The sequence below is a fragment of the Paecilomyces variotii genome (assembly GCF_004022145.1).
Source record: "Paecilomyces variotii strain CBS 101075 chromosome Unknown C8Q69scaffold_14, whole genome shotgun sequence".
Taxonomy (NCBI): domain Eukaryota; kingdom Fungi; phylum Ascomycota; class Eurotiomycetes; order Eurotiales; family Thermoascaceae; genus Paecilomyces; species Paecilomyces variotii.
This window is the reverse complement of record NW_021167153.1, coordinates 196,191-218,051: the sequence shown is the minus strand read 5'-3', so window position 1 is coordinate 218,051 and position 21,861 is coordinate 196,191. Positions and strand designations below refer to the sequence as shown.

The 21,861-nt window shown below is 50.1% G+C and overlaps 8 protein-coding genes across 8 annotated transcripts; 4 read left to right on the top strand and 4 right to left on the bottom strand.

Annotated features, from left to right (window-relative positions):
* Positions 1 to 28: 28 nt before the first annotated feature.
* On the top strand, positions 29 to 3,599 carry C8Q69DRAFT_501451 (isoleucyl-tRNA synthetase,cytoplasmic). Its single transcript, XM_028632365.1, has 2 exons — positions 29 to 575; positions 639 to 3,599. Exons 1-2 carry the CDS (start codon positions 147 to 149, stop codon positions 3,420 to 3,422), a joined length of 3,213 nt encoding a protein of 1,070 aa, XP_028481754.1. The 5' UTR covers positions 29 to 146; the 3' UTR covers positions 3,423 to 3,599.
* Positions 3,600 to 3,827: 228 nt separating this feature from the next.
* C8Q69DRAFT_510232 (hypothetical protein) lies at positions 3,828 to 4,128 on the bottom strand (the record flags this gene model as incomplete). The annotated part of the gene is made up of 3 exons (XM_028633169.1): positions 3,828 to 3,848; positions 3,909 to 4,004; positions 4,066 to 4,128. The coding sequence occupies 3 exons, from the start codon at positions 4,126 to 4,128 to the stop codon at positions 3,828 to 3,830; spliced, it is 180 nt and encodes a 59-aa protein (XP_028481753.1).
* Positions 4,129 to 4,524: 396 nt separating this feature from the next.
* C8Q69DRAFT_510231 (Sfi1 spindle body protein-domain-containing protein) lies at positions 4,525 to 7,898 on the top strand (the record flags this gene model as incomplete). The annotated part of the gene is made up of 3 exons (XM_028633168.1): positions 4,525 to 4,588; positions 4,674 to 5,137; positions 5,190 to 7,898. The coding sequence occupies 3 exons, from the start codon at positions 4,525 to 4,527 to the stop codon at positions 7,896 to 7,898; spliced, it is 3,237 nt and encodes a 1,078-aa protein (XP_028481752.1).
* A 458-nt stretch (positions 7,899 to 8,356) lies between these two features.
* Positions 8,357 to 13,189, top strand: C8Q69DRAFT_530785 (RAVE protein 1 C terminal-domain-containing protein). Its single transcript, XM_028633739.1, has 7 exons — positions 8,357 to 8,713; positions 8,821 to 9,012; positions 9,090 to 11,366; positions 11,419 to 11,862; positions 11,911 to 12,157; positions 12,217 to 12,467; positions 12,519 to 13,189. Exons 1-7 carry the CDS (start codon positions 8,633 to 8,635, stop codon positions 13,008 to 13,010), a joined length of 3,984 nt encoding a protein of 1,327 aa, XP_028481751.1. The 5' UTR covers positions 8,357 to 8,632; the 3' UTR covers positions 13,011 to 13,189.
* On the bottom strand, positions 13,190 to 14,515 carry C8Q69DRAFT_479842 (hypothetical protein). Its single transcript, XM_028631476.1, has 2 exons — positions 14,151 to 14,515; positions 13,190 to 14,057 (listed from the first exon to the last, which is right to left on the bottom strand). Exons 1-2 carry the CDS (start codon positions 14,163 to 14,165, stop codon positions 13,545 to 13,547), a joined length of 528 nt encoding a protein of 175 aa, XP_028481750.1. The 5' UTR covers positions 14,166 to 14,515; the 3' UTR covers positions 13,190 to 13,544.
* A 1,156-nt stretch (positions 14,516 to 15,671) lies between these two features.
* On the bottom strand, positions 15,672 to 16,261 carry C8Q69DRAFT_510228 (hypothetical protein; the record flags this gene model as incomplete). Its single annotated transcript, XM_028633167.1, has 2 exons — positions 15,672 to 16,190; positions 16,247 to 16,261. The coding sequence occupies 2 exons, from the start codon at positions 16,259 to 16,261 to the stop codon at positions 15,672 to 15,674; spliced, it is 534 nt and encodes a 177-aa protein (XP_028481749.1).
* Positions 16,262 to 16,541: 280 nt separating this feature from the next.
* On the bottom strand, positions 16,542 to 17,352 carry C8Q69DRAFT_103257 (hypothetical protein). Its single transcript, XM_028625036.1, has 2 exons — positions 16,660 to 17,352; positions 16,542 to 16,608 (listed from the first exon to the last, which is right to left on the bottom strand). Exon 1 carries the CDS (start codon positions 17,200 to 17,202, stop codon positions 16,762 to 16,764), a length of 441 nt encoding a protein of 146 aa, XP_028481748.1. The 5' UTR covers positions 17,203 to 17,352; the 3' UTR covers positions 16,542 to 16,608; positions 16,660 to 16,761.
* A 2,136-nt stretch (positions 17,353 to 19,488) lies between these two features.
* On the top strand, positions 19,489 to 20,331 carry C8Q69DRAFT_510227 (hypothetical protein; the record flags this gene model as incomplete). Its single annotated transcript, XM_028633166.1, has 2 exons — positions 19,489 to 19,751; positions 19,812 to 20,331. 2 exons carry the CDS (start codon positions 19,489 to 19,491, stop codon positions 20,329 to 20,331), a joined length of 783 nt encoding a protein of 260 aa, XP_028481747.1.
* Between the last annotated feature and the right edge of the window lie 1,530 nt (positions 20,332 to 21,861).

Genomic DNA, 21,861 nt, shown 5'->3' with positions numbered 1-21,861 from the left:
GTTCTGCCGCACTTACCGGATTCAGATCAAAATCAAAAAATCGCGGGGTGACTCACGAACGCCGCACCTGGATATATTCTACCCCGCGGACAACCCTCTGCTGACGGACGCAACAGTCACCAACTTACTTCAGGAGATCGTCCACCATGTCCATCGACTTCCCCGCGGAGGAGGACAAGACCCTCCAGAGATGGAGGGAGATCCGTGCCTTCGAGAGGCAGGTTGAGCTGTCCCGGGGCCGGAAACCCTACACCTTTTATGACGGCCCTCCATTTGCCACGGGTCTGCCTCATTATGGCCATCTTCTCGCATCTACCATTAAGGATATTATCCCGAGATATTGGTCTATGAAGGGCCATTATGTGGAGCGTCGATTTGGTTGGGATACCCACGGTGTTCCTATCGAATATGAGATCGACAAGAAGCTGGGCATGTCTGGTCTAGAGGCTGTTGAGAAGCTGGGAATTGAAAAGTATAACGAAGAGTGCAGAGCGATTGTTATGCGATTCGCTTCAGAATGGAGGGAGACCATTGAACGATTGGGCCGCTGGATTGATTTCGACAATGATTACAAGGCAAGCTACTCCCTCCCCACCAGATTCCCGCCTGTCTCCTTACTGATCAAGTCGTGATAACAGACCATGAACACATCTTTCATGGAATCGGTGTGGTGGGTGTTTAAGCAGTTGTTCGACAAGGGCCTTGTCTACCGTGGCTACCGAGTTATGCCATACTCCACCGCGCTGAACACGCCGCTAAGTAACTTCGAGGCGCAACAGAACTACAAGGATGTCCAGGATCCTGCGGTTGTCGTTACCTTCCCACTCCTCGATGATCCGCAGACTTGCCTCCTAGCATGGACTACTACGCCGTGGACGTTGCCTTCTCACACTGGTCTCGCGGCTCATCCGGACTTCGAGTATGTCAAGATCTTTGACGAGGCCTCGGGCAAGAACTACATTCTCTTGGAATCTTTGTTGAGGACGTTGTACAAGGACCCCAAGAAGGCGAAGTTCAAGATCGTGGACCGCATTAAGGGTTCCGACATGGCAGGATGGAGATATCAGCCTCTGTTCGATTATTTCTACGACGAATTCAAGGACTACGGCTTCCGCGTGCTTCTCGCTTCTTACGTGACGGCCGATGATGGTGTTGGTATCGTCCATCAGTCTCCCGCTTTCGGTGAGGACGATTACAGGGTTGCCATGGAAAACGGTGTCATCAGCGAAACGCGCCTACCCCCGAACCCCGTGGATGAAAAGGGATGCTTCACCTCGGAAGTGCGCGACTTCGCTGGAGTCCATGTCAAGGCGGCGGATAGAGCCATCATCAAGCACCTGAAGGGCACCGGTCGTCTGATTGTTGACGGCCAGATTACCCATAGTTACCCTTTCTGCTGGCGGTCGGATACACCATTGATCTACCGAGCTGTGCCCGCTTGGTTCGTTAAGATTGGACCGATCATTCCCGACATGCTCAAGGGTATCGAAGAGTCCCACTGGGTGCCTTCGTTTGTGAAGGAGAGACGATTCGCCAGCTGGATTCAGAATGCCCGAGACTGGAACATCTCTCGAAACAGATTCTGGGGTACTCCACTTCCTCTATGGGTCAGCGAAGATTTCAAGGAGGTTGTCGCCGTGGGTAGTGCTGAGGAACTTAAGGAGCTCAGCGGATATACTGGAGAGCTCACTGACCTGCACCGTGATAAGGTGGACCACATCACTATCCCTAGCAAGCAAGGCAAGGGTGAGCTTCGTCGCGTGAGCGAAGTTTTCGACTGTTGGTTCGAGTCTGGTAGCATGCCTTATGCGTCTCAGCATTATCCATTTGAGAACAAAGAGCAATTCGAGAAGAGCTTCCCTGGAGACTTCATTGCGGAAGGTTTGGACCAGACTCGAGGTTGGTTCTACACACTGACTGTGTTGGGAACCCATCTCTTCGGCAAGTTGCCGTTCAAGAACTGCGTCGTGAACGGTATTGTTCTTGCTGAAGATGGCAAGAAAATGTCAAAGAGATTGAAGAACTACCCAGACCCGTCCTTGATCATGCAGCAATATGGATCTGATGCTCTGCGACTCTATCTCATCAACTCCCCAGTTGTCCGAGCAGAGCCGCTGAGGTTTAAGGAGTCCGGTGTCAAGGAAATTGTGGCCAAGGTTCTCCTGCCGCTGTGGAACAGCTACAAGTTCTTTGAGGGACAAGCAGCTTTGTTCAAGAAGGTGGAAGCCGTCGACTTCGTGTTCGACCCGAAGGCAGAGGCGACTAACACCAATGTCATGGACCGTTGGATCTTGGCAAGCTGTCAGAGTCTGCTGAAGTTTGTGAACGAGGAAATGGCCGCATACCGCCTGTATACTGTCGTTCCCCGGTTGCTCGAGTTGATCGACAATACAACAAACTGGTACATCCGATTCAACAGACGGCGTCTGAAGGGCGAGTACGGTGTTGATGACACCAAGCACGCTCTGAACACCCTCTTCGAGGTCCTTTACACTCTAGTCCGGGGTCTTGCGCCCTTCACTCCCTTCCTGACCGATACTATTTACCTCCGACTTCTTCCACACATTCCGCAATCCCTCAGGGGAGAAGATGACCGAAGCGTTCACTTCCTCCCCTTCCCTGAAGTGAGGGCTGAACTCTTCGATGAGATCGTTGAACGACGAGTGGCGCGCATGCAGAAGGTTATTGAACTCGGTCGTATCTCCCGTGAACGCCGAACTCTCGGCCTAAAGACACCTCTAAAGACACTCGTCGTCATCCATCAAGACCAGCAATATCTGGATGATGTCAAGTCTCTGGAGAGCTATATCCTTGAAGAGCTGAATGTGCGGGACCTAGTCCTTTCGTCGGATGAGGCCAAGTACAATGTCCAGTACAGTGTTACAGCAGACTGGCCCACTCTGGGTAAGAAGCTGAAGAAGGACGCGCAGAAGGTCAAGAAGGCACTGCCATCCGTTACCAGCGACGACGTGAAGAAGTTTGTTGCAGACAAGAAGATTCTTGTGGACGGCATCGAACTCGTCGAAGGGGACTTGGTGGTCAAGCGCGGATTGAAAGAAGACGACGGCTCGAAGAACATGGAGACGAACTCTGATAATGACGTGCTCACCATCCTGGATGCGAACTTGTATCCGGAACTGGCCCATGAGGGTCTTGCGAGAGAGGTCGTTGCACGAGTCCAGCGCCTCCGCAAGAAGGCTGGGTTGGTCCCAACCGATGACATCAAGATGGAATACAGTCTGATTGCCGACCCCGATAACATCGGTCTTAGCGATGCCATTGAAGGCCAGGCGAAGGCCATCGAAAAGGTCTTGCGCAGGCCGGTCGAGCGCTCCGAGGGAGACAGCACGGAGGGACTGATTCTCCAGGAGGAACAAGAGTTGCAGAATGCAACTTTCCTCTTGAGACTGGTCAAACTTTAGAGTTCTTTGACCATAGACCTCGAGTTTAGATAAAGTCGTTAGATATGATATATTGAATGCAACGTATTTTCGTCAATACTATTACGCATGGGGACTTCCGTGATGAGACATGCATTGATTGAGAACCATGCGTTATAGTAACAAGGATTATATTTCGGTTTGTCATACAAACAATATAAAAAATCTGGTTATTGTTATACTTTTCTAATCTCTCTCTAATTTGAGGCATTCAGATGTAGACCTCACTTTCAGTGTCATCCAGTCCGGCTCGTCTCCTTATCTCAAGAATAACTATCCGCCATATTTCTGGACACGAGAGCCAAGAGCTACATGCACGGATAATGCATTGTGAGGGCAGCCTGAAAATGTCTTGTAAGAGTAAGACTGGAAGCTCTGAAGACAGTTTTATAGCTTCTTTGCCGCAGCCTATATCTGGGATTAGTAAATTCCTTCAATGATTTTTGTTTTCAGTCGGCAATGCTATACCAGATAACAGTCTTTGAGCCTCATAAACTCTTTCACGCACATGTCCTTGTGGACTGATTGGTAGTCAGCGACAACGCATTTTCCATATGCCGCAGCCTGGGGAGCATGTTAGTCATCGTTTCTGCTTCACTCAAAATCGACGCCAGCTGCTACCGACCTCCACGGAGCATTGGGCTGTTGCTTTGGCAAACTTCTCGATCGGCCGTACTCTGCCTGACATCGTGGCAACGGTTTTTGCATTGGCAAGAGACGTCGCAGCGAGTCCATCTCGCCTTCAGCCGGTGGTTGCACATGATCCGGGATGATTATGTAAGTCATTCACATCACGTGAACGACACCACGGTCATAGCCCGTCTGATTGGCCCGAAGGATGTCCAGCGAATGCGCATTCCTCCTGGGTTTTGGCGCGAACAAAGCCAGCGGAGCAATGGCATCGCAGCAGTAGGCGACCCTCTTCCTCCTGGCGATCCTGGCTATCCTCCGTGTGTGCTGGCAAGGAGCATGACCGTTGCGACTGGCTCATCCGCACGGCCCTCGATTGCTCGCAATGGTCCTTCTCCGTCTCCGCATCTATGTCCCATCAGCGAAGAACGCGCCGTAGGTCGCGAAACTTTCGATGCCTCCCCCGTCTCCTCGGCCCGGAGCCTTACTTGACGAGAACCCCCCTCTATCCGACCAAGGTATGATACGATGAATCGATCGTTTCCTGTTATCTGTCGTTGATGGAAATTGTCTGACCGCTGTCGTGTTGCATGTTTGATGTAGATGTCGGTCTCCTCTACCAGATCATTACCCGCGCGGAACAGAAGCCCGATGTCGAACGCCTGCCATTTCGTGCTGTCTTCTCAGCCTACGACGAAGTCATTGCCGACCATGGCGTCGAGGCGGATGAGGGCCAAGTCTGCTTGCGCTTCTTGTTTAAGATGGGCAACAAAGGCCTGCGCGGGGACTCACTCTTTGAGAAGTTCGAGGAATTGCTCGCACAGATGGGAATCGTCTTGGAACTGGGTGACAGTGACAATGACAATGAAACCCGCAGCTACCACGCGAACCATGTTGGTAGTGCCATCGATGGTGGAGAGAGCGGGACCGTTGATCGGGATACGACGCACAACAGAGGCCGTCGGAGACGAGCCTCGTTCAATTCCATGTATGATGTCGGGGATAATCCGACAGAGAGGAGTATTGCCTGGCGTCCTAGCTCGCGGTCTTCGATGTCACGACTGCAGGTCGGGAAACCAGAGTTCCTGGAAACGAAAAAAAACGCCTAAACGAGCAAAGAGCAATGGCAAGAGAGGAAATTCTCCAGACAGAACCCAGCTCCTGGCACATTTCTTGGAGGCCGGGCGTAGGCTGATGAGCAGACTGGATTCGAAGAACGGCGATAAGCGTAAGCATGGAAAGACGCCGTCTGTTAATCGAGAGCGCGAGCGCGAGCAATTAAATGCCGTCGTGAATGACATAAATGGCAGCAGACATTCACGATCTCGACGCTCCCGTGTCTCGAGCGGTTCAGGAACTTCAAACGAAGGAGAAGATATCGATACGCTTGTCGATGATGTCGATGATGAACATGCGTCCATCGAAAAAGAAGACTTCCCGCCAGAGATGGTTTACAGACCAACTCTTTCCCAGCTGTTGCGCGATGCGTCTACTTTCGACATGTACCGCCGGCGAGCTAACGCCCGCCGGATCCTCACACAGTGGCTGAAGAAGGCGATTCAGTTGCAGCAGAGCCATCGCAATATGGAAGCCGTGGCTATCAACAGGGACCGCCTTACCCTTCTCCGCCAGGCCTTCGATTCGTGGCTTGGTGTTCTGAGGGAACGAAACCATGAAGCTCAAACAGAACGCTTTTTCAGACACCTGGAGGAGCGAGCTGGGAGAGCCAGAGATCTATATCTCATGACCAAGGCGTTCACACATTGGGCGCAGGTCACCTCTGATGAAGTCGCAAAAACATCGGCTGCAAGAAAACACATCCTACGTGTAAAATACTTCAACGCGTGGCGCGAAATCACTGCGGTCAACGAGCTGAAGGCTCAACGTTTCGGCTTAAAAAGACCACTGACCTTGTGGAGACGCAAACTGCAGGACGTCCGGGCCAACGAGGCCACTGCAGCTGCGTTGTACAATAAAAATCTCAAGAAAAGGATCTACTGGAAATGGTTCTGGAACTTTTGCGACAGGCGTGCGCCTCAGTGGCATGATTTTTGTCTGAAGAGACGATCTCTCATATATTGGATCCGATCACTGAGAACCCAGAGGGACCACGAACAGGAGATCGACGAAAGGAATAAACGCTACCTTCTTGGATCAGCGCTACAGGCCTGGTCTGAGAAATCCAAGCGGACCCTTTCTGCTCAACAGGAAGCGGACGCAAGGCAAAGACACAAAGTGCTGCAAGAGAATTTCGATGAATGGCATGTACAGGCTCGTTTGGCGCCCGCTGCCAATCGAGTCACAGGCATGGTCGACAAACGGCTCCTGGAGACTGCATTTGACCAGTGGACGCATCGTCTTGGTATGCTCGAGCAAGCAAAAGAACTGGACCGGACAAGACTGCTGCGCAACGCTTGGGTTACGTGGAACGATCTGCTGCGCTGTCAAGCGCTCAATGCACGCATCGAAGAACGTCTCAAGGTGGAGACGATGTATAAATGGGTCTTGGCAGAGCGATTTCGTCTTATGCAGAGGATTCACGAGCAGCGGATCACGCAGGAAGCGTTTGCTTCGTTCGTCACGAATGCACGTGGCATGTCATCTCGATTACTCCAGCGAGAGCAGGAGTTCCGAGGTCGACGAACGCAGAAGTTGCTTCGGACAAAGTTGACCTGCTGGTACGACCAGTTGGTCCGCCAGCGCCAGCGCGAGCTCATCGCATTTGAATTCTATGCTCCACGACTCGAGCAAGAATCCCTTGCTTTGTGGAAGTGTAAACATGAGCAGATAGTGAAGATGGAGGGATGGGCTCGAGACGCCCGGTATTATTTCTTAGCGACGAAAACAGTCAAACGGTGGAAGACTGCCACCTTGGAGTCGGCCAAGAAGCGTCGTCGGGATGCATATGCCAAGATCAGGAGAAAGATCAAGATCAATCTGGCGTCAAATGCCCTGACAGCTTGGAGATCGAAAACCCAGCACGCCATGGATCTGGAGCAGCAAGCTGCAGGCGTCGCTATGGACAAGACACAGAGGATTGCAATAGAGCTGTTGGAGCGCTGGCATGACAAGGCCGCGAAGAACATGCAAGATCATCGCGATGCTGACATCTACTACAACCGACAGATTGCCTATCACAAGTTGGCGCGATGGGTGGAGATTTTCAACAAGAACCGTACTATTGAGGAGAGAGCTATGCGTTTGGAGCATGTACGCACCTTAGGGTTGGCATCCCAGCAGCTTCGCAAACTCAGTCTTCGCATCTTCCAGCTCCGGAGCCACATAGAGACGGCGGACGCTATGAGGGAGCGGAATCTCAGAAAGCACTTCAGAAATATTTTCTGGCATTGGGTCGACAAGGCGCGAATTACCCAGCAAGCCAGGAGCCATCTCTCTGGGCCTACAGCGACGGAGACCAACGGGTCAACGTCAACGGTCACTGAGACGAAGGACAACAGCCCGTCTCCCTTTGATCGCTGGCCTGAAATGGAGACTGCTTTCAACTTCAGCGAGTTGCTAGCAACTGCTGAGAAACCACCACCAATCAGTCCCTTCAGCTTCGCTACTCCTGGATATCTGGGTTCACCATCGAAACGGGCTGCCCGAGCACGGGCCCTTGCGCAACTATCGACAACACCCGCTACCCCGTTACGCACGCCTTTTGCCGCTCGTCTGAGAGCTGAACTGGAAGATGCGAAGGTGGGGTCTGGTCGACGCGGAGGCACCAGCACCAACAGGAGGAGTTCACTGGGAACCAGTGTTCGTTTTGTCGATGTAGAACCAGAGTCGCCTACGGATGGCAGAAGATCGGCCAATAAGAGGAGTTGAACTGTGATCTTTTGGATACCTCTACTTTCCTATCTTTCTTTCTTTCCTTTTCTGAACAAATGCGCCTTTGGTGGTGGAGAAATGATCTGTTTTGGTTGTTGGTGTTTTTTGATACCCTCTCGCCTTGCGGGGTTGGCGTATACATCGACCTTTCTGTTCTTGGCGCAGTCGGCTCATATTTCTTGCATATACCATGTCGGATCGCCGGTGGTCTCCTTGATGATATCTTTATTACGACGGCTGTGTTGGGATTATGGAATGCATGGACAGTCAAGCCATTCTTTCCTGTAGCATGAGCGCGGCGTTTGTCCCCCTGGTATAAGCGTGAAAAGCGATGTTGATTTTATACCTAGTGCAATTTTCAGCATTTTCAAACATCTGCCATAAATAAATTACATGCCCCGCAGTATATATTGTCTGATTGTAGCCTGTATAATCGCTCTCCGCACTGATAGAGTCTCTTGGTTGGTCCCGTGGCCGATCTTCGGTGATCACACGGTCTGCCGTCTTGACGTCGTCGTGTTCGGATCGCGCCCAAGCAAGCTCTCTCTGCTTGCTTGCAGCTCCGAACATACAAATGTCAACGCGGCCTTCACCTCACCTGGGACCAGACAGAATCGCTTATTTTAACTAACATTTCTGCTAACACGACCGCCGCGACCCTCCTGATCCCGAATTCTGGCAATGGTGTAAAGCGCCGTTCCGGGCGCGCAGCAGTGGTTTCAACCGTTCCTATGCGAACGGTATTACCGGGGAGGCCGCCAGCGAAGCTCCAGACTCTCAGCACCGCGGTCTGGGAGGGACTTCGGATAGTGGTATGATCATAAATTCTCCGTCTTATCTCTTTTTTTTCCCTTTCCGATTGCATGTTGCATTGCATGGGTTTCCAATTCGCTGACAAGTTGCGCGTCCCCTTAACTAGGCATATGTCTCCGGCCATGCCCTCGTCATTCTCAGCGGAGCGCAGAAGCTCCTACAGACTATCTATGTGGATGATACGGAATCCCTCGAGGCGGTAGCAATCGATGACTCGACTGCTAGTATTGTCGTATGCGGAGGGCAGGATATATTCGTCTATCGTCCGTATGGGAATGTGAAAGATGAGACCTTGAAGGTTAGGAGTTCTGCTATTTGGCCCGGAGGAGGAGTATGATGGGATTATTTATACTGACTGTGTATGGATGATTACAGTGGTCTCTCGAATACACGTTCCGGTCCGAAGATGATACCGAACCGATTCGTACGCTGTCGTGGGGTTCTTCGAACGAGCTCCTGGCGGGCAACTCCGCTCTATCTCTCTGGTTCTTGAACGACGATAGCCCGCGTCTGATATGGAGAAAGAAGCTTGCCAACCCGGTTAAATTCGCAGAGTTCTCGCCTGATACGGAATTGATCGCCTCGGCAGGAGCGTATGATCGTCTGGTCAAGATATGGCGGCGGTTGTCTTGGGGTGCAGATGATGCGCGATTCGAGATATTCTACCTGCCTCACCCGGCAGCGGTTACGGGAATACATTGGCGGAAGCCGTGCCATAAAGAACAGTCGATGGAAAATGTTCTATACACGCTCTGCGCCGATAATAAGATCCGAGTGTGGGTTTCTGCGGAACCACATTCGCTTTCGGCCTTGCAGCTCTGGACGGAAATCGATATGAATTCTTCTATTCAGCCTAGGAAGGCTTCTCTTTCGATGAAAGGATCGCGACGGTACGGTTTCATCATCGATAGTAGAGACTTTACTTCCGCTACGGAACGAGCGGTGCAACGGAGTACGAGTGAGAAGCCGAGTCCTGCGTTGGAACATCTCATCGAGGTAGCCAATAAGAGCCCTGAAATCTGCGTGGTTATCGATGATAAAGGCCACATGTCTGCCTGGGCTTTGGAAAATGTCGCTAGCAAATCGAAGGCGCCGGCCAGCGTCTTCAACATCTTGCATATCGAGGGTGTGAACTTTTCTTTTATGTCAGGCTTGTCGCCGGAGGAAGACTATGCGCGCTTTCATGCATTTTCTGGAGAGAAGGATGACTCGATCACCATATTGGCGCACCACTTTGATGGCCGGATTGAGTGGTTCAACTCACACATTGATGTGCTGTTTGATCCGACGCAACGCAAGGACCGATTATCATTGAGGGCGACTTGGTCAGGACATACGGCTCCTGTCAAGAAAATCGTTCGCAATGCAAGCGGACATGTTGTAGTATCACGGACAGACGACAACAATGCAATGATCTGGAAGCAAAGACGTGGTAGCCCTGTCTTGTCTCGCCAGAGCTCGATCCAGTCCGATGAACATATCCATCGCACCTGTGTGATCGGAGATGGAAAATTCCTCATCAATCTCCACCACAACAGCATCTCCCTTTGGGATCTGCGCTCCTTCCATGGTGAACGGCTGGCTGTCTGCGATTACAATTTATCTAGCAAGCCGCTATGCGTCTTGACAGTCCCCACCACTGAGCCGGACTCAGGAGTGGCTTATGTCGCTGCGATCGGAGCAGATATGAAAGGTATTGCTTGGGAGCTGCGACTGCCTGGTGGAAAGAATCTAGCTAACGGTCAGAATGGAACTCATGCCTATCTGCGGCAGTTCTGTACCTTCAGTTTGGGCGTGGAAGAAGAAGACGTATCGTACATCCTGCCTGTCGATCCTGCGGGTCCCCAGGCAAAGGTATCAGGATTTTTGGATGTCTTTGCGGCTGACATCGCGCTTTCATATACGCATGGGGGCACTGTGCGGACATGGGCGGCTAAAGTTGACGCAGAAAATTCCAAGTTGGATTGGCTGCTAACGTCGACCGTCGAGACGGGCATCTCAGAGCCTTCCCTTGCCAGCGGGAGCTCGATCCGGAAGGCTGCTCTTGTTGATAAGGATCGAACACGTCTGACTATCTGGGATACCAGCGGTGCGCAGTTGGAATTCGAGGAATATTTCTCGCAGCAAGACGTGATTCGCGACCTTGATTGGACATCAACGCCGGATATGCAGTCGATACTGGCGGTAGGGTTCCCTCACAAGGTCATTTTACTATCTCAGCTGCGCTATGACTATCTCGATTCCGGTCCATCTTGGACGCAAATCAGGGAGATACGAATTCGTGATCTAACTCCGCACCCAATTGGTGACTCATGCTGGCTAAGTAGCGGTCATCTCATCATCGGCGCTGGCAATCAACTGTTCGTCTATGATGAAAAGATCGATGTCAGCAACAACCGCCTTGTGAGCGACTTGCGAATACCTTCCCATGGCACATCAACCGTCGATCTCTTTGAGATGGTCAGTCGACTAAACGGGCCACTTCCCGTGTACCATCCCCAGTTCCTTGCGCAATGTATACTCTGGGGCAAAATACAGCTGGTGCATGCTATCTGCATAAACCTCCATAAAAAGCTGAAGTTTTACACCGAGGGGGATGATGTAGATACGTTCCTTGAGATGCCTTTGGAAGATTTCTACGACGAAGCCGATGTAAGTGTCTGCTTCAATTTGCTATTGCTTTGATGACTCACATGAACTACAGGTCTCACAGAAGGCAGCACGGAAAGAGATGCGATCCTCTATTCTCGAATACTCTGCTGACGAGGAATCTTACGTTGTAGACGAAAATGTTGCCGCGATTCTCAATGAAAACTTGACACGGGTTGCTCTGCCTCAGCTCTCCAGCCAAGAGCAATTTCGCCTGGCGGACACAATCGAGTGCATTTCTACTGTCGAGAAACATCGGCGGTCCATGGATGATAATGCTGCGCGCTACTTGCTTTTCTTCCGCCAACACATGCTGCGAAGAAGCCAAGGAGTCGCAAACAATCATAGGGTGTCTTGGCGAGAAATCGTCTGGGCTTTCCACAGTGGAAGTCAAGATATCTTGACGGACCTTGTGGGGAGGCAGTTCAATGGCAAGATGCTGTGGAAAAATGCAAGAGAAGCTGGTTTGTTTATGTGGTTATCGGACGTGACAGCTTTGGTAAGGTCCATTCAATTTCTGTTCTGACATCCTCTGATTGTCCCCCAGAGAGCGCAGCTAGAAATCGTCGCCAGAAACGAGTATACAAAATCAGAAGAGAAGAATCCAGTTGATTGTGCGCTGTACTACCTAGCGTTGAAAAAGAAGAATGTTCTGCAAGGACTCTGGCGCATTGCCAACTGGCACCGTGAGCAAGGTGCTACGCAGCGTCTCCTTGCCAACAATTTCCAGGAAGCGAGGTGGAAGACTGCGGCGCTGAAGAACGCTTATGCTCTGCTCGGAAAACGGAGATTTGGTACGTATTCATGGAATCAATTTGTTTGAATTAGACGGTGGCTGATTATATCCTTGTAGAGTATGCGGCAGCGTTTTTCCTCCTCGCGGATCATCTCCGTGATGCCGCACAGGTGTGCATGAATCAGCTTGGAGACCTTCAGCTTGCCATCACGATAACGCGAGCTTACGAGGGCGATAATGGGCCTGTTCTGAAGGAGCTATTGGAAGAGAGAGTCCTTGTCGATGCCGCTACTGAGGGTAACAGATGGATGGCATCGTGGGCCTTCTGGATGCTCAATCGAAGAGACATGGCCGTCCGTGCCCTTGTGGTAAGTCTATAGATCGTATTGGTTCAAATACATGTCTAATGGTTCTTCTAGTCACCGATTGAATCTTTGATTCCGCCTACACCTGCGTCTCCGGGAAGCCCGGGGTTGATCACACTACAAGCGAAATCGTACCTTTCCAACGACCCAGCATTGGTCGTCCTATACAAGCAACTACGCGAGAAGACGCTACAGACACTGAAGGGCGCCACTGAGGTCCCTCCTCTCGCGGAGTGGAATTTTGTTCTCCGCAACGCACGCCTCTACGATCGGATGGGTTGCGACTTGCTAGCTCTGGACCTCGTGCGCCACTGGGAGTTCCTCCGAGAAGAACATAAGCCGCCTAAGGGCCTCCCAGCGGAGCCGACGGAGAAGCAAGTGGACTATCGCAAACTTCTCAAGCGGCGGAGCAGTCTCGTCATTGCGGATATGCCGATGAGACCTGGCATCCAAGAGATCCAACCCCCATCGACATCGCAGAAGCCTCCGCCAACGACTTTCCAGGAACCTGATGCCAATTCCTTGCTAGATAGTTTTGGTTTTTGAAATGCGTCTCCAAGCATCGGCGTCACGAGCATCATCGGGAGTGTACTCTTTTCTCAATCTTCACGCTACTGTTTTTAGGCAAGGAAATGTATTGGCTCGGGAAATGACACAAAATATCTGCATTGTATGTATATTAGATTTGCTGCCTTATTTCGGTGGAGGATATTATGTGATATCTATCCAATATTCCATTTCATCATATCAAATGCTTTCCATGTATTGTGCTTCTCTAACAATTCCTGATTGATAACAAGAGGCCCAGCCTTTCTTTAAACACTCTTCTCACAGATACTTGCCCCGTTACTCCAATGGCCGCACAGCGGCACATCGTGCAGTAAATCCAATTTCCAACATCCCCAATAATCAATCATAACCGCATAACGCCCTCAGATCAAGAGTAAAAAAACCACCCCAAACTCTCAAATGGTATGTACTCGTTTTCCTTTCCTTTCCTTTCGTTTCCTTCATCTCCCTATTCTCCTTTATTCTCCCAAAAGGATGAAAAGAAAGGAAAGAAAGAAAGAAAGAAACAACTCAAGCATAATACGACATCCTCCTCCTAACAACACTATCCCTCCTCGTCGGAAACCTCGCCACCTCAAACTCCTCATTATTCCCCGACTTAACCCTCGGCAACATCTCCTTCGCCGCTCCACAATCCAACCGCACCCAAACAGCGGAATAAGTAACGAAATTCCTCTCCACGCATCCACTATGCGCTTTCCCATCCCTGATAGAGGCAGTGATCAGCGGCTCGTCCACGCATCCAGGCACCTCGTGCACAGTCACGTTACAATGCGTGCCTGATTCAGAGATGAGAGTCTCCGCGTCAATGGAGATGGAGGCGACTTTGCTGTCGTCGGAGAGAGGGGTGGTGACTTCGTGGCAGACGCCAGAGCGGATGTCGGTTCGGGGACTGGTGAGAGTTGAGTAGCCGGGGGTTATGCCGTCGACGGAGCATTGGGGGTAGAAATGTGTCCAGATGCGGGCGCCGTTGAGGGCGAATGCGTGTTGTGTGGTGAAGAGGATGGTGGTGAGGGTTGCGAGCTGGATGTGGAGGGAGTTAGTATATATTTTTTTGGGCGGGAAGGGAGGGTTTATTATTCCTGATGGGCTAGAGAGAGACTGGATTCGACTCACGTTTGAGAAGTGCATTTTGGCGGGTGTGTGATTTGTTTAGATGAACTGCCGATATTCCTCCTCTATGGATGAAATATGATGGATATAAGGTTATATCGCGTAACTGATGACTCTTGATTCCTCTGACGCGTGTGTATCTTTTTTCCTTTTTCAATCTTCTTATCTCTCTGAGATATGGGAAGAAGAAGCAATATATCGTAGACACGAGACAGTGAGATCGAGTTGGCGTTCGTGACTTCTGTCTGTACAACCCTCAAGCCAACGACCTGATATGCTTGCTTTGCTAACTTGCTTGCTTAATTAACAATGCAATGTAAAAATCCCCATCACAAACGCTTACGACCTCATACTTATACTCATCTACTTTCCTATCTGTCCTCCAGCCCCGCGATTCTCGCGGTGGCAGGAAAACACCCCCAACGCGCCAAGATCCGCTACGTACTTACTTACAGGGCGGGGCGGGAAGCGAGCGGAAGGGAGAAACCCCCGCCTCCCGCCCGGCCACATTCCCGACGCGTGTCAGGACGCGCGATGATTGGTCAGAGAGGTTTGTGCGATGTATGTACAATGTTTCATGAGATGATGTCTCAACCTCGTTGAGGAATTCGAGATGTGTGTGTTCTTGCGATTGGGGATTTGTATGGTATTATTTCCTTTTTTTTTTTTTTTTTTTTTTTTTTTTTTTTTTTTTGAGTTTTTGCTTACAATATCTACCAAGATAACTTGTATGGTAAGGGATTGAAAGGCCGAGGAATAGAGTAGAATAGAACGTGCGGTTTTCTTTTCTACATTCACGATTGAGGGTCGATATTCGAAGGTAAAGTAACTACTACGCAGTCTATCTCTTCTCGCGAAATGTTAGGTACGTAATAGTAGTAGATCGGGAAAATACCAAGAATAATAAGTATATGACAGAGCGAAGATAGTTATGTGACGTTCTCTGTATGATTTCTTTTGTAAATAATACTAGAATTTTATTTCCCAGAGAGGCTTATCGATAAGTATCGCTATAGGTTGCTTCGAGGTGGATAGATCTCTCGATTCGGATAGAGAAGAAAATCAGTCACAGACCTATTAACACATCGATACTTGATACGTATCCGTTCGCTAATATTGCCCGCTTCGCGTGTCTGGCATTTCAATTCCAAACGCGTGTAAAACATAGATGGATCAGCATTCATGAGTTGTTGGTCCCTCACTAGGAGATTGCGGTATGAAGATCAGGAGGGGCGGGATTTGATTATGTGTCTCGTGCTACAGCGGCAAGGACGTGAGATTTTGAATTAATTCGTTGGATGCATTATATTAATACTAGTACATAGGTAATTATGGACAGCAGTAGTCATGAACGGCTATGCCTAATGTCCGCCTCTTTCTTCATAAACCGTGACTGATCGAGATCATTAAAGAGTACGTTTCCGCGTGAACATAGAAGGCCATGATGAAGAACCGAAATGTAAAATCACTCTCGTAGAGCGCGTCAGATCAAATCCCCCAATAGGCGACTCCAGTCTGGGAGATCTAGTGAGGGTTGCAGTCCAATCGTAGCGAGACGAATCCAAAGATCTTCGGATGGCAAGTTCCGAGAGTCGCATCATGCGGGTTATTGAAAGGGAGCTCGAAATCTGGCTCGCCACCGCAATGACGGTTCGTGAAGACCTGGATACCGTCGCAGTGCCAGCGAGCGTCATTGTTGAGCGGGATTCCGTTCACTGCGTAGAAGCCAAAGTGCGGCGGGAGCATCTCCACCTCCTCGCACTTGTTCTCGTGGAGAATGATCGGATCCGAGTCGTAGGGGGAATCCGCAGGGGCGTTGTCTTGTCTGCAGTAGTCGTAGTAACGAACGGAAGCGCCGGCAAGCGCGTAGCCGTAGACTGTGGCAGGGCCGATGGCCAGCGTGGCAGCAGCGGTGAGGAAGAGCTGTGGGTTGCGAAAGCGGGGAGAAGTTGAGTTAGTCTTTGGATCTTGCAGCAGGAAAACAGAAGTAGTGGATGAATTGTGTCTTGATGTTGATGTTGGATGATGATTTAGACCTCCATTCTGCGATAGAATATTCACTGCCTTTACACCTCTCCAAAGTGCAATTGGGGACTTACCTTGGTCAACTGCATTTTCGATTCAAAAGAAACGTTCCAAATCTCAGGGCAAGTGTCTCCGAGGGATCGTCGCTGAATGATTCGAAGGAGTGGAAATGGGTTTTAAAGAAAGAAATAATTTCGTAGCGAAGGAACCTGCAAAGAAGGACCAAGAGAGATGTCCGCGCGCTACATTTTTGGGCTCTTGAAGCTCGTATGTTCAGGACAATCTGGAATGGAGTAGCTCAGGAAACAAATCATATCTAGCTTGCTGATCTTCAGCGAATTCTGAATTCTCAGGGACCGTCAATGCTAATTGGATGGAGTATGAGCGAGCAATCCAATCAGCACTGACATGCGGAAGACTGCGGAATGTTTGTCAGCTTGCGATATGTTAGTTAACTATAGGTAGTTAGAGTAACTAGTTAACGAACCTCTCGACGTGCTGCTTAAGCGCTTTATACGAGAGATCGGCTGCAGGACAAACAGATCTATAGCAGCCCTTGTTCTCTAAGTTCGAGGCCTGTCCAGGAACGCTAGCGCACGGTAACAGCTGCTTGTAGGAAATTAGGAATGGACATATCCTTGCTATGACGGCTACAGATTGTTGAGAACGGCATGTATGAACTAATGGGCCTTTCCTTAGCTAGATAATTGGGACGCCTTACGCAGCGTATTCGATTCAGCAGGAGCACGGCCGATACGACATCTATAAGTAGTATTATTGATTGACTTGGTTCAACCGGAAGGAAGATGCAAAAGACTCTGATGAAAAGTGGACCCGACCAGATCAAAACGCGTCGATTTGCAAACACAACGATCGTAGTCGTCAAGCATGAGCCAAAGATCACAGTACTTGTCGCATGAGCCATGGGTATCGATGTGCACGATGCTTCTGGTCCGGGCACGTGCCGTGGACCGTGCCAGCATGCTGGAGGCAATCGGCAAGGGACTCGATTTCCATAGTGGCATGGCATAGCAAGACCTCTTATTATTGTTGAAAGATCACCCTAATGTTGCTTCTAGAACTCATTCTTAAGCTCGTTGATCATAGCAGTGCACATGATAAATGTGGATTTGTGTGAATTCATTCTCGGCCACTGGCGATATAGCAGAAACCGACAAGACTGATCGACGACCTCTGTCAGCCACTCGCATTTCCGGAATTTGCATAAGAAGCATGCTAGTTGAACGCTGGACCAATTGCCATTTGGCGCACTGCTTGTTTCCAGTGAGCTGTTTCTCCTGCTGGCCTTGCTTGTCCGCTCTCCGGGATTGCTACCAGGCCAGGCAGGGATGCCAGGATCCCACGTATACAACCTGCGAACCTAGGAGATGGTCTGCACTAGTAGAGCGAAGAGTTGCCTGAAGCAGTATGAGAGCCACTACGGGGACATGATACTTAGCAGATCTCGTCGGGGTTAACTGGGGACATGTCAGAGAACTCCAGCTCTTATACATCTGAAGCGGAGTTCTGAGCTCTGCACCTGTGGCCATTGGTGTCCCTGCAGCATCAAGTGTCAACGTTGGGGCATATCCAGAACTGACAGATAACTAAGATGTGGGCGAAACAATGCCTGGAGGCCCTGGACTGGACATTGAACTAGGATAGACACACTAGGATAGACACATGCATCACCCCAGCGCTACTTATTAATAGATGCAGCTATGAAGGAAATCAAGGCGAGATGATCTGATTCTGAGCTCGAGAAAAGGCGCATTGACCGATGCCGCGGGGGCAAAGGAGCAAAAGAGACATGGTCTATAGCGGAGCTCCCGCCATTCTGCCCTAATGTAGAGTGAACTCAGAGGTACGTCTACTGAATCGAGGAAGAGAAAAACAGATTTACTAGCAATAAGGTTCGAAAGCGGAGTACTTCTCTCACCGCACATGTCACTGAGGAGCGGATCTTGAGACAGACATTCTTCACTGACAGACGCGTCGAACAGCCACTCCTGTTTCAAAGCGCATTGATGTGAAGCCTCCTATATTTGTAGATATATATGGCTTGGTCTGGTCTGTCCCAGCTCAGCTGCAAGGCGTGGATCAGTCCCGGTGCTGAGCGAGCGCGCCACACCCCTGGAGGAACGATTTGAGACAGATCGTTCGTCACCAGCTCAGCTTCTATTTCGCCTCAGATGTCGGTTGCCAATGCTGGCGGTGCTTTACCGACCGACGGGGAAGCAGCAGATCGTGGCTGCTGTCGAACGTCAGAGTGGAAATTCAGACAGCAAGCAATGGAGATTGGGCGACAAAGTCGCTGCGCCAAAACGGCTCCACGGATATTTTGCCAGCCACCCTGATCACGACGTGGCCTTGGGCCATTCGATCGCCGCGGGGCCGATTCCTTGGGTTTAGGTATGAGCTGGATGGATTAGGACGCTGAGACTTCCCAAGGCGCGCTGGTCGAACAGATAGTAAGCTCTTCAGCAGGACTGCAGAGCAAAAAACGGTGACCTGGCCGGGATGCAGCTACCAGGGGAACTCCAGTGGGAAAGTACTATTATAGTCTGAGAGTTGAGAGCTTCGATCTCGTCAACAGCAGCAGCAGCAGCAACAACAACAACAGCCAGCCCCTCGTGGTCGGGAGTTAAAAAGCTGTGCTGGTGCCGCTGGCGGTAACTCAGGCCAACAAAGTTCCTTGCAAACCAAACCAAGAAGAATCCGCGCAGTCCGAGAGGCGCAGCAGCCAGATCCCGTGACTTCCCCTCGGATCCTCTTTTATGCCTGGAAAAATTTCAGGCTGCGAGGCACGCCACCGAAAACAGTCCGTACAACGTCTCCAATAGTTGACCTGCCCTGGACGATCTGAAATTACGACGCGATATCTCTATTTATGACTCATTTGCTTGAGGCTTTCTAGTCTAGTCAGCAACCTCTCCGGTACAGGCCCCCATTCCCTTAGCCCGGGTAGTGCTTGTCCATCACAAGCCATTCCACGTGGGAATCACCTATCCTGTGCCAAAAGATCCAGAGTCTAACTATAATATTATAGGCTTTATCTATCGCTGCGGTACGAGTGGAAATCCAGGTGGCGACCTTTTGCGTACAACTCCAGCTTTCTCGTCGACGGGTGCCTTGCAACCTCGATATATCTGCAGCTCCAATCTGACAGTCCTCGACTTCTCAACACAAACAATTTCCAACACATAGCTGATGCACCTTTTTGAGAAAAGTGGTTCTGCATATATCCATCATTAACACCGATTTTGTCGACTTTGGCCCACGCTCTCCCAGTCTTTTGCGGGGTCCAGATCGCGATATGGGCGACGGGTCAGATTATCCGAGTCCAAGAAGTGAAGGTCCCGGAGGTGTCGCGTCTATTCTGGCTTCCGCTCAAGATACCATTTCTCCTCCACCCAAGATGAATGAACAGCCATCGCCGGGTTTGATTGACGGCACTCGTCCACGCCTCTCCGTCAGAAGGGCTCGAGATCCGCCTAAGAATACAGCAGGTCAGATCTACTGTGATCATCCTGACTGCCAACACAGTCCACCAACTTTCCGTCGTCCTTGTGAATGGAAGTAAGTTGCACGGTATCCCCTTTTTTGGAAAATAGAGCGTAATACTGACTTTTCACACAGTAAACACATGGACAAGCATGATCGGCCGTATAAGTGTATGGAGCCTGGATGCGACAAGATCCAGGGGTTCACGTATTCTGGTGGCCTCCTCAGGCACCAGCGCGAAGTCCATAAGAAGAATGCTAATGCGAAGAAGCCCCTCATGTGTCCCTATGCGGACTGCAACCGCAGCACAGGAAATGGGTTTACGAGACAGGAGAACCTGAAAGAGCACTTGCGACGTCGCCACATGCATACGGATAGTGGTCCAGCTACCGAGTTGCCTGTGCAGACGCCGGATGTAGAGAGCATGCGAGCTTCAGTACTACCGATTGCGCCAGTTCTGAAACGCAGGCGTGATTCTATGGAAGATAACGCTGTTCTTTTCCAAGAGGAAGATGGAAATAGCGTCGACCTCAGGAATGAACTGAAGCGACTCCGTCAGGAGGTCCAGGAGAAGGATCGCCGGCTGGAGGAACTCGAAAGGATCGTGGCCGGGCTACAGCAGGCTATGCCACCGGCTGCGACTACGCAAGGCTGAGGAGATGATAACCCACCGAGGGAAAGAAACAAATGACTGATTGGACATATATTCTCTGCTTTTCCTTTTCATTTGTGCATACGATCGGCGTTTGCTTGCCTTGCATATGGATATCCAATTTGCATATCGGAAGCCCGGCCGGTACCAAGTTCAAATGCTGAGCGGAAATATCGAGACGAAATACGTTGCGTACGGGTTTTTCGGGGAAAGGGTAATTGTGGCTTTTGCGACGAGTGCGATATTAAGGCTGTTCTTTTTCCAACTTTTTCTATCATTATTATCACACGGGCGCGGTTCCAAAGGGAGGTTAATTGTGTGGCGTTTCTTTGAAATATACCCTGGTTGTGTGCCAAATCTATCTATCTTTTTTCCTATCCTATCCTATCCTATCCTATCCTCCAGGTTTCCACTTTTCCCTTCCAACTCTGGCGAAGAGGTCAAACGCCAGCCAGGATTCAAAAAAACCGACCTGAACTCACAGACTATTGCTGTTCCCTTGATTATTATTATCATCATCATCACTATTACTTAGAACTCACCATTCGCTCGGGGCTTAATCAGGGGCCTTAATTTATTTCTTAGACAATCAAGCTTTCGAAATTGAAATACTTGCAACTAGAGGCTGCACGAACGAGAGTCCTTGAAGAAAACGAGGCTGTTCATTAATTACATTCCTCTATACACTTATCTCTTGACCACTCCCATCCTGGTCGTAGTCAACATCAGGCATACAATCACACGACAAATAGAAGCACGTGCCCGAGGCAACCTAGGTAACTGTCATCCCAACGCCCTGTCTGACTTCCCTAGCCTATAATCCTCTAATGACGCCTCGGCTGCTCGTATACGTAACTCCTCTATCGACCTATCAAGGGAATAAACGGACCAAGGGTGCCGTCTCAGATTGAGTCATGTACTACTCATCACTGGATATGGAGCGTGATTTACCTAACTAGGTAGTGATGGATTTTTAATGCTGACGTGTTGGGGCCGTGGTGCTGTGGTGCCTGCAGGATGGTATGGCTCATGGATAATTAGTTAGTTAGTTAGTTACCTGGAGCAAAGTGGAGGTGAAATGCAGGTATTGGTTGGGTCGTTTCCGTTCCCCTGACTTCAAAGTTGCAAGCGCAGGACTTGACTTCATAGACTGGCATAGATACCATGATCGTGTCAACTGCAATGTTGACGAGGGTGTTGATAGATGTGATAGTAATTCTGAGTAGGAATAGACACACGGAGATTTTCGCCAAGGATATTTGTATCTTATGAAAGCGTAGAAGTAACTACTGGGAGGAGAGTAAATGGACCGACGATTCAGTGTCCTGATAGAGTCTAGCGCAGCAGACCTGGAGCGTTATTGTAATGTAACGTTGTCTAGGTAGCGGAGTGATGTTTCACATGTTTTGTCCGAATCTATAGCGAATCACTTTAAGAACGAGGGTTAGCCGTGGAGATTCAGAGGTTGTTAATCCTCGTCACATTTGTGCCAAATATCGCTACTACTGCCAGGATCTGCAGTGTGGCAGTGAA